Below are 18,308 nucleotides of genomic sequence, written 5' to 3'. Positions count from 1 at the left end.
GCACATGCTTGGGACTACAAGTCCCAGAAGGCACTGCATCCCTCAGCACACGCGCACTGGTGCCTGTTTACCCTCACTCACCCAGCCTCCCCCTACCCCAGCCCAATTGATGATGACGTTTCCCGGGGCCCCACCCCCCCTGGCTGGGGCCGGCAGTGCGCAGACTCGAGCTCGCGTTCATTTCATTCCAGTTCTCATTCCTGGAATTCTTGCGAGTGCTGTGCCGTTCACCAGCTCTGCAACTCACTGCAATAAAAACACACCCCAAAAAAAAAATACCCCCTCCCCTCAACAGCAAGTTACCAAACTTTTCCTTTTCTAAAAAAATATAATACTTTTTATGCATTTATAAGAGTTTAAAAAAAAATCCTGAGGTGAGTTTGTATCATTTTTTGTTTGAAACAATGTATCTATTTTTAGTAATAATGTATCTAATTTTTGCAACAAGCAAAATATAACTGATACTTCTGGATGTGTGGGAAAAAAAGGAGGAAAAGAATTTTCGGATCGATTGATTTGCTTGAAAATAAAGAGAATTGAGGGAGTGTTGCTGTGGATTTGGGTTACAGCCCGCTCCCCGCGCCCAGGCAAATCTGGCGCAAAAAATCTTTGACATTTTTAACATTTTTTCCCCTCTCTCTCGCTCTCCTCTCTCTCTCTAAAGCAGAACTTCCGGACGCAAGTCTTTAGAGGGAGAGAAATGTTTTCGCATTTCAAAAAAAAAAATAAGCAAAGTAGTAATTTACCGGCGAGAGAGTGTTTATTATTTTAATTATGTGTAGATTTTGTTTATTTTTTTTCTCCTCTGGTGTTTTGTGCTGAAGTAAAAAATGCGAATGAAAGTCGGAATTTCGTGTCTTTTTTTCTTCTATTCCTGGTGCAGGGGGAAGAAAGAGGGAAGGAAAGGAGAGAAGGTGCTAGGAGCGGCGGAGCTGGAGGTTTCTTGTGTGGGGGGTGGGAGAGAGGGAGAGTGTTCACCGCCTGGCCTAGCCTGCTCAGCACTGCCTCACTGCCGACTTGTTGCAAATCCCAGGAAAAGTCGAGTGCTTTCCCCTTTCTCTGTGTCTCTGAGTAAGTAATTCAATTCCTCTACCCATTTCTCTCTCTCCTTAGCGCACACAGTAAATATTTGCTTAGATTCTGACGTAAGGGTGCAGTGATTTTCACAAAGTGCATTCACATACATCTCTTTAAATCTCAGCCCTATACTTTTCTATAATTTTATATATATATATAATATATTTAATTTTTCGCTTCTCTTTCTGTGCTGCATAGTTTGAAAATACTATTGTGACTTGTGGAGAAGGGGGCTGATTGTGCGGAGCTAAATGAACTTTAGCAATGCAAAGGAGGAGATACTACATATTTTTTTTTAAAAAAGGATCTCATTTCTATAACCGAGATCGTTTATGCTTGTTCTTTTTAAACAAAAAAAGTTAAATTGAGTGCCCTACCCTGCCTCTTGTGCTGTAACTGGGCTTGTGATCGCTCCTCTAACCTCTGAAGGATTGTTAAATAATTTTGTACAGTAAACGGATTGCAGATGAACGAGGATGGTCGATGATTGTACTTGTGTGAAGTTTATTTTTTTTAAATTGCAATTAATGACTTTGGAAATGAGCATTTCTGGTTATGGAAGTGCCGGAAAGTAGTGGCAGCCCGAGTCGTGATCTAAATGTGTCAGCCATGGTTTTAGGGTCTGTCTGGGGAATTGGGGAAGCACATTTCTCAAAACCAGCACGGTTCGAAAAATTGATAACTTGGTAGGATGTAAGGCTTGGCGAGCTGAATTCCATACTTTAGATAGTGGTTAGAATCTGCATGAAACTCTGCCCGCAATATGAAGAAATTTTTATCCTTAAACCAAAAACAATCTTTTGTGTCTGCATATTTTGTGTCTTTATTCATCCTTAGACATTGGGTACAGCTAAATTCTGATACAGTTTGGTAGTAGGAAATTCTGTTACTCCCTGGATTAAATCTCTTAAATAGTTCCAAAAATTGATGCATTGTGCCTGTTAGTTGCCAGGATAAAATTCTGCAATATCTACAGGATGTTCAATATTATAATAAAACTTTTTGAGACAGGAGGATTTTTTCTCTTCTATTTTTCTCTTTTACTGCTTTTCTTTTCTCTTTCCCTTTTTCTGTCTTCCCGTTTCTTTTGTCCCTTTCCTTTCTTTCTTATTTACTCTTTCTCTGTCTACTGGTAGATACTTTGCTCAAATTACAGGTTGATTTCCCAACTTGAGAGAAAGGAGCCAAGAATTAATGAACTTTAAAATGGAGTTCAGACATTGGCTGGGCCAGTGTCAGTTACCATAGCGTTGTGTGTCTGGTTTTTGAATGGCTGATTGTGGAATAATTCCATGTTTTATATAATGACTGAACTTGTAGACATTATCTTGGAGCATGATAAAGGTTGAAGGAAGTGCATCATACGTAGCGGGTTGCATGTGATTCCAGGCCAAAAAATAAGCAGCGGTGTCAGAATCAGGATTATTGCTTATCAGAAAAAAATATTTTTCTATTTTCTTGAACATGCTACTTGTCGATTTGGGTATTCCAGTTTATTAGCCTGTGTGGCAGTTAGCAGTTGCTAAGACTTCAATGTAGTGGAGGGATTGGAAAACAGTATGAAGTACCTTCATCTCGAATTCAGAATGTTTATTTTGACATATTTGATTTTACTGAGTATGAGTAATACCACTCTTAAGCTTTAAAATGTTACAATTGCTAAATCACTTTTGTTACCATTTATGTAATTTTAAATTTGTGTTTTTAAAAAAATCATGTCATAACTTCAACCCTTATTTTTAATGGTAATTTTATTGGGTTCTGTGAATAATATTTTTTGCATCTTAACTGTAAGGTAGTTTTCTCATTTTGAAGTTCTGTTGCTGTTACAAGACCTGATTTCTAACTGTGTCTTATTCTCATTCTCTGGGCCTGATGTTTGCTCACTCCAGAGAAGTGCCATTTCTTCACATTTACTGAATGTTACCTTACCCACATGGGCATGCAATGATAAAGGAGATTATTTACAGCAGACTAATGTAATTACTGTTGCTTTCAAAATGGACACCATTGCCTGGTCTGTTTGATTACATATCATAGGAACAGGAAGAGGCCATTCAGCACCTCCCCAAGCCTATTCATCCATTCAGTTGGATCATGGCTGATTTGTGTCTTAACTCCATTTACCCTCTTTGTTCTGTATCCCTTAATACCCTTATGCAACAAAAATCTATCAGCCTCAGTTAAATTTTCAAATAACCACCAACCTCAACCGATTCTTTGGGGGAGAGAGTTCCAGATTTCCACTACCCTTTGTGTGAAGTGTTGCTTCCTGACATCACCCCTGAATGGCCTGGCTTGAATTTTAAGGCTACACCCCCTTATTCTGGACTCTCCTACCAGAGGCAATAGTTTCTCTGTCTGTCAAAATGATTCCTTTAATCATCTTTAAAAACCTCAGTTTGGTCACCCCTTAATCTCAATTCAAGGGAATATGAGCCTAGTCTGTGCAACCTGCCCTCATAATTTAATCCTTTTAACCCCATTATCGTTCTGATGAATCTGTGCTGCAACCCCTCAAAATCCAATGTATCTTTGCTGTGGGACTGTGCCCATAAGTAAGCACAGTACAGTAAATGGGAGCTAACCAGATTTGCATATAACTGTAATATAACTTCCACTCGTTTGCTCTCCAACCCCCTTGAGATAAAGTCCAATATTCCATTAGCCTCAATAATTACTTTTCTGAACTCTCTAGCCTAAATTTTAAGGTTATGCCTCCTTGTTCTGGACTCCGCAGAGAAACTAGAAACCGGTAACTGTGACATAATCAACTTCAGATAGCTGGAAGGTGACCAAAAGAACTAATTAAAAAAATTATAAACTGAATTAGAAATAGAAACTGAATTTGTACATGGTCAGATTTGAGCTTTCCTTTTGCCCCTGGATTGTAATATCCTTTTAACTGCATGTGTAGATCTGTGCTGTCAATGCACACCCCTTTAGCCAGGTGGCTGGGGAGCAGCACTTTGTATCATCATAGACTGATACAGCACAAGTGGAGACCATTCAGCCCATTGTGACTGTGCTGGCTCTTTGCATGAGCTAACCAGTTATTAGTTCCATCTACCCCCCCTGCTCTTTCCCCATACCCCTGCAAATTTTTCTCCTTCAAGTCATTCCAAATATCCAATTCCCTTTTGTAAGTTATGATTGAATCTGCTTTCACTGCCCTTTCAGGCGTTACATTCCAGAGGACAGTCCTCATGTCAAAGATGTGTTAGTCTCATCTCAGAAGATCCTGTCTACTTGATCCAGGGGTTGAAACATTGGACCAGGGCCAGTGAAGCTAGCAGTGGGGGCCACTGATTGACCCAACAGACCAATGAATTCATCTCGACAGCAATTTGTGCTTGCTGCTTTGTGCTCACGCATGCATGAAGTGTCTAGTGCTGACTTTTCTTTGCAAGCTGCCTTTAATATGTGTGAAGGATGACTCTATAACACTGGGCCACTGTTTCTTGCTATGGACCAGTGCCTCTGTCAACTTATGGTTCTGGCAGCCTAATTTCAAGCCCTGATGCACTCAAGTTTGATTCCAAAAACCTTGCAGTAGTAGAAGAGCTCGTACAAGATCCATGGTAACTAAAATTCATAACTCATCAACTCCAATGAAATTTGCTTGTTATGCATTAAATAAAACATGTTTCAAAATAACACAAGTTGAATTGATGGGTTAAAAAAAAGAAAACACTCTCTACCTTTTTCACGAGCTGGGTTGTAATCAGAGTATCCAAAGTTGAATCTACACTGTATCAAGTTTCATATTGACAGCTAGCTGCCTTATAAATGACATTGTGTGTTTGTTCTGCGACTGGGAGCTGCGTTGCTAGCTGTTTATTGCCCATAATACCTTGATTTATTAAGGCCTGCAGCAACTTAGCAGAATCGGTCTGACATATACAACATTCTGCTGTAGAGAGCACCTAAACAAAGTTTATTAAAATTCAATATCTTAAAAGATTTGCATCTGAGTCATCTCTAGATATTTTCTATCTGCCAACATAGCAGCATAGATGTTAAAATGGGATTATAAACTTAAAAAGAAAGCAGACTTTTAAAAAAAAAGAAACGCGTTCCCTTTTTAAGTAGGTCCAGTTGTGTGGTCTGGAAAATCTGGCTTTTGTGATGTTTTTGCTAATTGAAAACTATCTGCCTTTTGTTTGGAAGGATTTCCTGCCGATCTGTTTTTTTTAAATGTGCTGTTAATGTTTCACTTTTATACTGTTCATCATCGTTACCACTGTAAACAGATTTTCTTCTTAACTTCTGACATGGCAAGATGGTGAGAATTAAATCCGTTTGTTGAAGTGGGGGCTGGGGGAGGATGGATTGTAATTGAGTTATTTTATTGTAGATTTATAGAGATGTAAACAACAGGCACTTGGTTTTATTGTAATTTGGGGAATACTGGTTTTAAATTGTTTTTGTGCAATGAATGATCAATTGGTGTGTTTTTATTTATATTGAATGTACTTTAATTTACTTCAGTGTTTATATAATCTAGAGAATTTGGACTAATAATCGGGAGTGTGAATTGAAATTTCACTGATAGTTTGAGGATTTGAAATTTTTTTTTAAAAAATACTCTGTAAACTAAAGACTGAATGTGAAGCTGTCAGGTTGTTGTAAAACAGAAACAACTGGTTAATTAATGAACTTTAAGGGCAGAAAACCTGCCATCCTTACCCACTCTGGGCTTATGCATAACTCAGTCCCACACCAACATGGTAGACTTCCCTCTGTTGTATCTACCGCTATTAGCGGTTCAAACAGAAGGACCACCGCCTTTTCAAGGAAACTAGAGATGGGTAATAATGCCAACTGTGCCCTGAAGCCCACATCCAGAAATTAATTTTAAAAAATCCTTAAAGCATCTTTTAATATTTTGTTCTGAAATGCTATTTACAAGATTGCAGTTTCATTAATTAAAGATGCATGATTGTACATGATTTGCTTCTCAATTGTGTTTGACTGCTCCCCACCCACCGCCAGCCCCCCACTCGAGAAAAGACTCAAACTTTGGACTAACACAGTGAAGAAAATGTGTCTCCAATTCGTAGAATGATTAAATTGATGTTGATGTTCAAGATTGAGTGGCTTCACCCATTGCCCTGCAAATCACCTTGGGTTGTTAAGTGCAAGTTATTACCGATCAGATTAATTAGTGAAATCCAAAAGCTGGACGAAACTAGTGTTTTGTTCTCTGTTGGATGAGCCAAGAGATAGTAATTAAGTGTAGATGCACTTAATTTTTTTTCGTGTTAGTAATCTGAAACTCTTGCCCTCAACAGCTGGAGCTCAATTGAAATTCTTAAATCCAAGATAGATAAGATTTTTGTTAGGCAAAGATATTAAGGGTAATGGAATCAGGATGCATAGATGGAGTTAAGATACAGATCAGCGATACTCTAATCGATTGGCGGTATAATTTCAAAGGGCTGAATGGCCTCAGGTTTTTATAAATGGCAGAAGGCTGAAAGTTTGAAACTTCTGTTTCTTTATTCCTCGTAATTTCTTGACATGAGTGCTAGAAATTCTGTTAAGTTTTTGGCTTTATAAATGATTGGTAATGATGAGAAATGTTAATACATTCTCCACATATTGAGTTAATACATTATTTGGCTTCCCCTTAAAAGATTTTGAGGTCACATTTGATTTTTGTGTGTTCAGCTTTTTTATCCTAATTCAATGCAGTTATAGGTTTTGGAAAAAGAAAGACTGAAATATTAATCCTACCAGGCAGTCACATCTAACATTGGTATATGGTGGTTTGGCATTCTTAAAATGCTGCAGTTAATTAAGTACAAACCCATGATTTTTAGAAATTTATCTTTGAAGACAGTAACATGGTGTCCATTTACAAAAAAAAAACCTTAGGAGGAGTGAAGCAGATTAGAACAGCTCATTAACCTCTTAAATCTGGATCCAAAATTAGCCCAGGCAGATGGAATGGGAGCCGACTGATGGCTGAGGAGATTGTGACTGAAAGGAGTATGGATGTTAGTAAGAGTCCACTGAAAAGATCTACCCATAATTTGGGCTCTAACTACAAAATTTAACGTAGGGTGAAAAAAAAGTAAGCAACGATTGCAGTTGGCATGGCCCCTGAATGCCAGCAGGTTTCATTGCCTACCTAGATCATGTTGACCATGTCATCGTAGACTGAATGTAATCTTTATGTTGTGGAGATAGAAACATAGAAAAATAGAAGCAGGAGTAGGTCATTTGGCTCTTTGAGCCTGCTCCACCATTGAATATAATCATGGCTGATCCTTTATGTCAACGATTTACTCCCGCTCTCTCCCCATACCCCTTGATGCCTTTAGAGTCTAGAAATCTATCTATTTCATCCTCAATATTCAGTAACTTGGCCTCCACAGCCTTCTGTGGTAGAGAATTCCACAGGTTCATCACCTTCTGAGTGAAGAAGTTTCTCCTTATCTCAGTCCTAAATAGCCTACCCCGTATCCTGAGATTGTGACCCCTTGTCCTAGGGACACCCCCCCCCCCCCCCCCCCCCCCCCCCCCAAACACACACACACATACACACACACACAAGCCAGAGGAAACTGCATCCAGCCTGCCCAACCATCTCAGAATTTTATACATTTCAATGAGATCCTCTTTCATTCTTCTAAACTCCAATGAATACAGGCCTAGTCGGCCAAATCTCTCCTCACCCGACGAGTTTGCCATCCCAGGAATCAGTCTGGTGAACCTTTGCTGCATTCCCTCTATGGCAAGTATATCCCTTCTTAGATAAGGAGACCAAAACTGCAAACTATACTCCAGGTGTGGTCTCACCAAGGCCCTGTACAGCTGCAGTAAGACATCCTTGCTCCTGTACTCAAGTCCTCTTGCAATGAAGGCCAACATACCACTTGCCGCCTTTAACTGCTTGCTGCACCTGCATGCTTGCTTTCAGAGATTGGTGTACAAGGGCACCCAGGTCCCTTTGTACATCAACATTTCCCAATCTATAAAGAGGAAAGAAAAGTTTGCATTTTCATTGTGACCTTCATGACCCCAAGACATCCCAAAGTGCTCTGCAGCCAATTAATTACCTTTTGAAGTGTAGTCAGTGTTGTAATGTTGGAAACATACAAATAGCAATGAGATAAATGACCAGTTAAACTTTGTAGGTGCTGGTTGAAGGATAAAAATTGGTCAGGACACAGGCGATAACTCCCCCTGCTCTTCGGGGGGCCTTGTTATAATGTTTCATCTGAAAGACAGGGAAGGTCAATATTTATCCCTCAAATAACATTACTTGAAAAAAAGTCATCACTTGTCTCATTGCTGCTTGTGAGAGCTTGCTGCTGCATTTACTACATTACAACAGTGACTGCACTTCAAAGTACTTAATCGGCTGTAAATTACTTTGGTTGTGAAAGGTGCTATAATTTGTTCCTGATCTTGGGAGTAATGTACCCAGTTAGAATAAGACCATAAGACATAGGAGCAGTTACTGAAGGAGTGGATAGGGAGTGTTACCTTGTATTTGATGCAGAAAGTTGCAACCTGTTCGTTTTTTGCACCAACAACCTTTCCCTCATATTCAATTTATCCAGCACATTTTGTCCCAGTATCATGGTTTTTTCAGTTTAAAATTTTTAATTTATTTTAGAAAAAGAATCAAGGATAATTGCTAGTTGCCAGTGTTTTGGAGTCTGAAACTTAACTAAATATTTTCAGATCTGCGCAGCTCCCTCATTAAATAACAATAAAACTCTGATTGACCTGTGTTTATTGACAGTCTGAGGGCTGCAGCCTCAAAGGTACACAGGCCCACCTTACAGGCAGAATAATACAGCCGCCTATTACATGCTTTCAGGTGATGTCTTTCTTCCATTAAAGTTGCTATATAAATACAAGTTGTCTCATTGTGTCCTCTCAGTTGCCAATTACAAACTTAATTTAAATTTTTAAAATGAATATTCTGAGACTGGAACTGAATTGATTGTTTGGTGCTCACACTAATGGGACGTAGCTTCTTAATAATCACAGTCTTTGTTCGCTAATTATTGCTCTTTGTAAGTCTGATTGACTCGGGACATAACTGTCATAGGCCTGGGAAAGAATTCCCATATAATTCCTGAAAAGAGCGGGATGCCCAAAGAGGAAAGATTGAGTAGAATGGGCCTGTACTCTCTTGGTGTTTAGAAAAATGAGAGGTGCTCTTATCAAAATGCATAAAATTCTTAGAAGACTTGACAGGGTAGAGGCTGAGAAGCTGCTTTCCTTTGGTTGGAGAGTCTAGAACTAGGGGACATAGTTTCAAGATAAGTGGCTGACAATTTAAGACTGAGATGAGGAGAGATTTCTTCACTTAGGATTGTGAATCTTGGGAAATCTCTATCCCAGAGGGCTATAGATGTTCAGCAGATCAGTATATTCAAGATTGAGATGGATAGATTTTTGGGCACTAAGGGATGTGGGGAAAGGTTAGAAAAGTGGAGTTAATTGGAGTATCAGCCACGATCTTATGGAATGGTCGAATAGGCTGAAGGGGCCATATCGTTTGCTTCTACTCCTATTTCTGATGTCCTTATACTATGCTAGAGAGGCAAAGAACTCCCTGGAAGCCCCAGGAATATATATTTTTGGGAAGCCCGACACATTACCTGAACTGCAACAGTGGGTGCCAGTATGGAGCACTGTGAGTAGCTGACTGTGAGTGAAGGAAAGCTATCTAATGAACTCCAAAAAAAAAAACACACCCTGCAAAAGGAAAATGTTTGTATCAAAGCTGAATTGGAAGATTTGAAACACAAAATTCAAGCTGACTATATTCCTTTGAAAATACACTCAAACTAATGTCTTCAATGAACCAAACTGTTTGAGATATGAACAAGTAAAGTTGTACCAGGAGGAAATAACTCTGAATTCCATTGTTGATAAATTGAAGCAGGAGTTAGGAAAACTCAACCAGAAATTCAGCCAGGCATGACAGCTGGGAGAAAATGCACTCAAAGACGTCCCGGCCTTATAAGACTCTTTGAGGAACAAATACTTGCCACTGGGAAAACATGAGTCAAAAAATAAGTTGATGCTACTTCAGAAAAAGCTGCTTTGGAACAGTCAGTAGTAACAACGCAATGCACTGAAGCTGAAGGGTGAGAAGGCAAGAGCTGAACAGGAAAGTAAATAGTTGCAAAAACAGCTAGCCATCCTTCAAGATCAAATTCAAGAACAGTACATAACCCCTCAGCAGTATGAAAGAATAAAGGCTACCTGGAACAGCAGAACAAATTTGATGAGACCCTTAAATTACAAGAAAACTCAAGACAAAGTAATTGCACTTCGCAAAGAAAAAGAAAAAGGGCTGCTAAAGGACTTTCACATGCTATAAGAGTCCCTGAGGTCAAAGTTTGTTCCTCTGGAAAATTATGAAGTGAAGCGAAACAAATTTAATGTCACTCTGAAGGAACCGACGAGCCAGTTGGCAGAGAAGACTCAGGAAGGTTCTATATTCAGAAGGAAGCCAAGAGGTACAAGAAAAGAGACTACCGAGTTGAAGAAAACGGTTGGACATTTGGAAGAAAACTTGGGAAAACATTACATTTCCAAAGAAACATATGAAAAGATGCAAATTAAGAACCTAGAGTGGCAAGAACAAGTAGAACTTCTCATAAGACAGTGAAATCTCTTAGAAACAATTGGCAGAAGTGCAATTACATAATGTAAGCTTGAAGGATAGCGCAGAGGAATTATGTTCTGTGGAAAGAAAAGTGGTCAATGAAGAACCAACTTTCACATGTGAAAGATGAGTTTGTAAAGCAAAAACGAGAACTGATGAGAACACTGGAATTTTGCTCACGGGAAATAGAACAATTGGAAGAGGGCATGAAACATTTAAATGACTAACTTGTAGAAGCAAGTTTAACAAAGATAGATCTTCAATTAAAACTTGTTGCATCAGAGGTTTCTAGTAAGCATCGTGCAAAATACTTCGAACAGGAGAAAGAATTGCTGATGCATCGGAACAGTTGCTTGAAAGCAGAATGAACAACCAAAACTGAACTTGAACTTTAGTCCAATCTGAGCAACATAAAGGTTGAGAGACACAATATGGAAGAGGAAAAACAAAATTTGAAAGCAGGTAAGAGAAACTCTAGGAAGCAGAATAGCGCTCTAACAAATGAATTGAAAAGGATCAAAGCAGCCAGTCAATGTGGAGGTGAACAGTCTGAACAGAACTAAATGCCCAGATGAAGTTGTCATATGGGCTCAGTAGATAACTCTGAAATGAGGACAACTTAATTCAGCAACTTAATTCTCCCGCCACCCTCCCTCTCCCGCCACCTCCCCAGCCCCTCTCCGTCTCCCCCCCAGCCCCTCTCCGTCTCCCCCCCAGCCCCTCTCCGTCTCCCCCCCAGCCCCTCTCCGTCTCCCCCCCAGCCCCTCTCCGTCTCCCCCCCAGCCCCTCTCCCTCTCCCCCCCCAGCCCCTCTCCCTCTCCCCCCCCAGCCCCTCTCCCTCTCCCCCCCAGCCCCTCTCCCTCTCCCCCCCAGCCCCTCTCCCTCTCCCCCCCAGCCCCTCTCCCTCTCCCCCCCAGCCCCTCTCCCTCTCCCCCCCAGCCCCTCTCCCTCTCCCCCCAGCCCCCCTCCCTCTCCCCCCCAGCCCCTCTCCCTCTCCCCCCCAGCCCCTCTCTCTCTCCCTGTCCCCTATTCTCCCCCTCCCCCCATTCCCCACCCTCTCTCTCTCCCCCCTCCAACCTCTCTCTCTCCCCCCTCCCCAATTCTCCCCCTCCCCCTATTCTCCCCCTCTCCCTATTCTCCTCCTCCCCTCATTCCCCACCCCCTCTCTCTCTCCCCCCCACCCTCTCTCTCTCTCCCCCCTCCCCCATTCTCCCCCTCCCCCATTCTCCCCCTCCCCCATTCTCCCCCTCCCCCATTCTCCCCCTCCCCCATTCTCCCCCTCCCCCATTCTCCCCCTCCCCCATTCTCCCCCTCCCCCATTCTCCCCCTCCCCCATTCTCCCCCTCCCCCATTCTCCCCCTCCCCCCATTCTCCCCCTCCCCCCATTCTCCCCCTCCCCCCATTCTCCCCCTCCCCCATTCTCCCCCTCCCCCCATTCTCCCCCTCCCCCCATTCTCCCCCTCCCCCCATTCTCCCCCTCCCCCCATTCTCCCCCTCCCCCCATTCTCCCCCTCCCCCCATTCTCCCCCTCCCCCCATTCTCCCCCTCCCCCCATTCTCCTCCCCCTCTCTCCCTCCCTCCCCCTCTCTCCCTCTCTCCCCCTCTCTCCCTCCCTCCCTCCCCTTCCTCTCTCCCTCCCTCCCTCCCCCTCCCTCCCTCCCTCTCCCTCCCTCCCCCCTCCCTCCCTCCCTCCCCCTCTCTCCCTCCCCCTCTCTCCCTCCCTCCCTCTCCCTCCCTCCCCCTCTCTCCCTCCCTCCCCCTCTCTCTCTTTTTCTTTCTCTCTCTCTCCTTGGTGCGTCTGTGCCTCTCTCTCCTCGGTGTATGTCTGTCTCTCTCTCTCTCTCTCCTCTATGTGCCTCTCTCTCTCTCTGCTCTTGTTTTTGTGCGTCCGTCTGTCTCTTTTTCTGTCTCTGTTACACCTGTCTGTCTGTCTCTTATCTGCATCTGTCTCTCTGCCTCCCTCCCCGTGTACATGTGTGTGTCTCATCTGTGTGTTTGTGTCTCTGTTGCTCTCCCCCTCTCTATGTATCTCTTCTCTGCCCTTCACTGTCTCTCTTCCTCCTGTCTCTGTCCATTTGTCTCTTGCTTTCTCCACCACCCCCCCCCCCCCACAAACTCTCTCTGTCTCACTCTTTCGCCATCTCCCTGTCACTGCCGCTCTGTGATGAATCTCAAAAGCCAGACAGTCTGTGTCTGTAGTCGACATCTGGTTTACTCTTTTTATTCACCTGTTACGTAAAATGCAAATACAGAATTGCACTATTGCCCCCGGAGCCCTGCAAATTCATGCTAATGACCATTTGTCAAACAGCGCTGGCAATCCCGTTCTGTAGTGATCTATTGTTATTTAAGCAACAGGCAGCACAGGTTCTGACACCATATGGTTAGTGTATGCTTCAGATAAGCTGCCTGTTAATTTTGCTTATCAATAGCATTTTTGATATGCCTCATGTCTGGGTTGCCAACCGCCCCAGCCTCACGCTTGAATGCTTCTATAAAAGCAGGTTTGCGCTGTCGTTCCTTTTCCCTCAATGGAATCTCTTCATTCCTTTGTGTTAATTGTTGCCCCGCTCTGGCATTTTAATAACAATTATGAGGCTTTGGAGTGTCGGTGATAACACAATGTGTAGCTGCATTGTGTTGGGCGTAAGCGTGTGTCTGTGTTGTGTGTCTGTTTTTCTATTTTTAAATACAAAAAAAAAGCATTTTGCTGCAGTCAATGAAGTAACTTTTTTTAAGCAGTGGCATTCCATGTACATTTCCTTTTTCAAAAATGGATTGTATGTAAATGTTAGAAGTGGAAGCTTTTGGACACTTCAGAACCTAAGATAACGCAGGGTGAGTTTGCTTGGTGCATAAAAAAAATGTTGTCCCATGCTAATAACTCAAAGATACTTGAGGGGAGATGCGGAATCCAATCTGTACTTAATGGTTTTTTTTATCCTTGCCTTTGCAAAATTGGGAAGTTTTTGTCTCTGTGCGCATTTGTGTTTTGTATTTTGTTGGACATCAATCCTAGAAAACAAAATGCGAAAAAGTCTGCAGAAATTTTAGTTACCATTGTTCTCAACTATGTGAATTGGAAATTATTTCCCAGTTTTCTTAAAATTTTAATTACACCAAGTTGCCTTTTTCAAGGTTAAATTTTAAGTGTGTAGCCTTCTTTATAACTAAATAGTAATGCATGATTCTGTTGAATGTATCATGCCCCTTCAAAATCCTGCAGGAATACTTTGTGTATGTTCAATGCTAACAAAAGTCAAAGTGGGTAGTTATAAGCATTCATTTGTGTCTGCCCTGAGCTCGAGCATTGAGAGAATTAATTCTTAAGGAAAAATAAAACAGTCAGAAAGCAGCAATGCATCTAAACTGCGAGATGCATAAAGTCATATTGGATGCTTGAAGTTTGCTGGGTAGGAAGGTCATGACTTCATTCTGGCGATTTTAAAAATCTTTCTCAATAGCCGCTATGGAAACAGCTGTATAAATGCAGCTTGAATCAATTTGTCTGCTTCCCCGTTTTGCTGTTCAGTGTTGAATGATCGGTTGTGTGCACTGTGAAACATCTTCTGATCATTGCAGTTGAAGTGAAATGTGCATTTCCTTTTGTGCGAGTAAAGCAACCTCCAGTTTGTCCTTTGATAGAATTAGTAACTTTCCGTAATTCTGTCAGTAATTGACTGATTAAGATTACGTAAATTACAGCATACAAATTAGGAATGAGCGAATAACAATTTGCTCGTACCACTATTTTAAAGGTAGACAGGCTGACAAAATTGTGTGGCCCTGCACACTCTGCAGTCAGACTGGGTTTACGGGGAAGTCCCAGTCATCCATTGGTCCCAGTGCTCACTGACCCAAGTTGTCTTCCCAGCTTGTAACCTCCTCAAAGTCTGATCTCTCGAGCATCCGCAGATTTCCATCCCTCCACCATTGGCGGCTGTGCCTTCAGCTACCTGGGCCCTAAACCTAGAATTCTCTCCCTAACACTCCCAATACCCTCTCTCTATTTTAAAGGTATTCGACAAATGCAAGTTGTTGTAATTGCTTCGCTGTTGCATCTATCACTCCACCCGTTAGAAAGGAATGTTGGAACAGTATGTTCTAGATTGGGTTCTTTTTAAAGAAAAGTTTGATTACTTCACTAATAGCTTGTCTAAGTAAATGCAGTGCACAGTAAGCTCCCACAAACTGTTATGCTATAACAGCAAAATAATCTGTTTTAGTGATGTTAAGGAATAAATATTGGTTGAACTCATCTGCTCCTCTTCAAAACAGTGGCCCTAGGATCTTTTATGTCCACCTTTGGGGCGGCTCGGGCCTCGCTTTAAACGTTTCATCGGAAAGACGTCACCTCCGACATTCAGCCCTCCTTCAGTACTAGCACTGTGTGGCAGCCTGCAGCATGTACTCAAATCTAGGGAGTGGAGCTTGAACCCACAACCATCTGACTCGAGGCAAGAGTGCTACCCATGGCTGGTGAAAGCTGGAGCTTGAGTATAAAGAACAGTCACTGGGTTGGGGTAACAAAGTCATCTGATGTCCATGGAACTATTCCCTGGAAGAATTTAGGACCATGGGAGGGTAGAATTTGGTGTTTTTATTTGGTGGGGTTGTGGTTGCAGGGGGAGAGGACAAGGGTATGTAATGGTTATTTTTGCTTGGGAGTTGGGCCTTTACTTTTGTTAATCTAGATTTCTCTTCCTGATCATCTACTCTGGTGGCAGAGGCAGTGAGGAACAGCTGCTGTCCTTGTTTGATGTTTGCTTAGTGATATTGCAGCAGGTAATAGTGTTGGCGAATGTTAATGTTAAATGGGTTCAAGTGTGGTTGTTAAATGGGTTTCCAGTGTGATTCCTCCAGTCATTAAAATGGTCTGTATTAATCAGATGCCTGCAAATGTGGAATTTTGGAGCAGTTTTTCGTTGCATTGGTCGCTTAAATGTTTAATTTGCTACAGCTTTGACACTTGCAAATGAACGAAAAGCTTTGTGTCTTGCATATTGTATGTTTTTGTGCTATGCAATAAGTATCTGAAATAGAGGAAAGAAACCCTTCGATTTATACAGTGCCTTTCATGACACAGGATGCACAAAGCATTTTACAGCCAATGAAGTACTTTGGAAGTGTAGTCAAAGTATGTGTGTTGGTTCAAATTGCATATTCACTTAAAACAATTAGTTTAGAATAGTTGCTGAATTTCCCTATCTCCACACCACCCCTCTTTAAAAACAACAATTTAGTTTAAATAGGAACAACTAACGACATTCCTGCCCCAAAAAAATAGTTCTTAGCAAAAGCTGAAGCAGTTGAACTTAACACCTTTTGCATGTAATATCCCTGTTATCTCAGTGACTTTAATATCACAAAGTGATGATAGAGTAAATAAGGAAAAACTTTCTAGTGGCTGGAGTGGTGGTATGCGGAACAGTAATTTGAGGAATCAGATTTAACAGGATTAGCAAAAGAACCAGGGGGGAGATGAAGCAAAATTTCTCTTTTTATACAAGACATGATGATCTGGAATGTACTGTCTGAAAAGGCGGTGGAAGCAGATTCAATATTAACTTTCAAAAGGGAATTGGATAAATAGTTGAAAGGAAAAATTACAGGGCCATGAGAAAAAAGCATTGGTGGAGTAGAACTAATTGGATAGCTCTTTCAAAGAGCTGGCACAGGCACAGTGGGCTGAATGGTCTCTTTTTGTACAGCATGATTCGTACTGTCTCAGCGTTATTCCCTGATCTACCATTCTCTCTGAGACTCTCAGTCTTCCATATAGTGTGCCAGACATGAAGAGAGAACAAAAGCTGGAAACTGTGAGGCACAAAGGGTAGAAAACGGAGACAAGGCGAGGCTTGCAGAACTGGGGGGAGAGAGTGAGCAAGAGACCAACCAGATGATGTAGAAACGATCCAGTCACTAAATTTAATAATGAAAATGCTCACTAAGTTCAATTTGCTCAAAATTTACAATCAATCTAATTGCTGCATTTAATTAACTTGCTACCAGCGTTTAACAACTGCTACATTACCAAATCCGCATATGAAGCAGATTTTGTAATTGCTACGATTAAGAATGAAATTTTGTCTGATTTAAAAAAAAATCTTTAGATTTGTTGTAGACTCTGCCAGTTGTTTTAAATATATGAATTCCAATTCCCCGGACTATCACAAAACAGTGTTCAGGATTAGATGTTTTCCATTCTGCTTGGAACCTATTGACTAGCTTGAATGCATATTTTGGTCTGGCTTTAATATGGCACCAACTTGATCACAGAATCATTACAGTGTAGGAGGCAGCCATTCGACCCATCCAGTCTGAAAGAGCATTCTACCTAGCCCCATTCCCCTGCTTTATCCCTGTAACCTTGCACGTCCTTTCTTTTCAGATAGCCATCCAATTCCGTTTTGAATACCTCAATTGAACCTGCCTTCACCACCCTCTGAGGAAGTTCGTTCCAGAGTCTAACCACTCTCTGGGTGATGGTGTGGAGGCAGTGAGTGCACTTGTTTTATGCAGTGTACCTGACAACAGCGATTAAAACGGCACCCTCGATGGGCTAAATGGCATCCTGTGCTTTTCTGTTCTATGTAAACAAAGGAACCTCACTTTTTTCCTTCACACTCACCAATTCACAAGCCAGCAAACACCACGATCCTGGTCAAACAAATCACCTAAAAACATTGTTTAAAAAAATTGCTCCAACTTCTCTGGCTTCTTTACCAACCACTCACTCATTACTGCCTGAAAGCTACTTTTGTAGCGCAAATGCACTTGAAATAATTTCTCAACAAAAAATTGAGTTACTGATAAATCTGCCTATTTTTAGTTTTAGAAATCCCTGAAACAAGTTTCCGTTGAATACGTCATCCCCTTTTCTCTTGGGGAAGGAGCTGGGATTGTTGCCAGTGCTCTTGGAGTTTGCATGAACTTCTGATTTATTTCTCCAAGCTCCTGACATGCTCCATGTTAATTTTCAGTCCCTGATAATCGGGACTTGTTACATAGACTTTACAGCACAGAAAGAGGCGATTTAACCTAACTGGTCCATGCTGGTGTATATGCTCCACATGAATCTCCTTCCACCCTATGTCATCTCACCATATCAACCTGTTCTTCTATTTTCTCCCTTCTGTTTATCTAGTTTTCCCTTAAATGCATCCATGGTATTTGCCTCAACTACTAAAATGGCAGAATTTTACATTATCATTGCTCTCTGTCAGCTTTCACTGCTTGGGCTGGTGGCTGGGGTGTGGTGTATCTCCTATATGGTACTCCTCCCCATTGTTGCATCCAGCTTCATCGACCATCACCATTGAGGACTGGATGCAGTTCCAGCCATGGCCACTGCTCTCAGTGGCGCTGCTGGGACCGGAGAACTGTTGGTCATTTGATTGGCTGGAAACTTGGGAGGTGGGACCTCCTCCCCAGGTGGGAGAGACCTATGCCCAGGGGGCGGGGTGGGGAGTTGGGCAGCATGTGGGAAGCCCACACTCCTGATGGATAAAATATTGCTCACCTCTGCTTTTTTCTAAAAAGGCACTATTGATTTGCAAGCAGTATGTGGTGGATTACCATCTTATGC

General features: G+C 41.9%; 1 protein-coding gene across 6 annotated transcripts in view; it reads left to right on the top strand.

Moving 5' to 3' along the window:
* Positions 1-213: 213 nt before the first annotated feature.
* tead1b (TEA domain family member 1b) overlaps positions 214-18,308 on the top strand; it is a 238,791-nt gene continuing 220,696 nt past the window's right edge. For 4 of the 6 annotated variants that reach the window (XM_041197552.1, XM_041197553.1, XM_041197551.1 and 1 more), the window contains exon 1: positions 681-1,071. In XM_041197552.1, coding sequence (XP_041053486.1) covers positions 831-1,071 — 241 coding nt within the window. In that variant the 5' untranslated portion in view covers positions 681-830. Of the gene's footprint in view, positions 375-680; positions 1,072-18,308 lie in introns of those variants that run through there. The other 2 variants (XM_041197556.1, XM_041197554.1) reach the window with 1 other exon arrangement.

The sequence above is a fragment of the Carcharodon carcharias genome, chromosome 10 (assembly GCF_017639515.1).
Source record: "Carcharodon carcharias isolate sCarCar2 chromosome 10, sCarCar2.pri, whole genome shotgun sequence".
NCBI lineage: Eukaryota > Metazoa > Chordata > Chondrichthyes > Lamniformes > Lamnidae > Carcharodon > Carcharodon carcharias.
The sequence above is the reverse complement of the archived record's forward strand: the minus strand, read 5'-3'. Positions and strand labels throughout refer to the sequence as shown.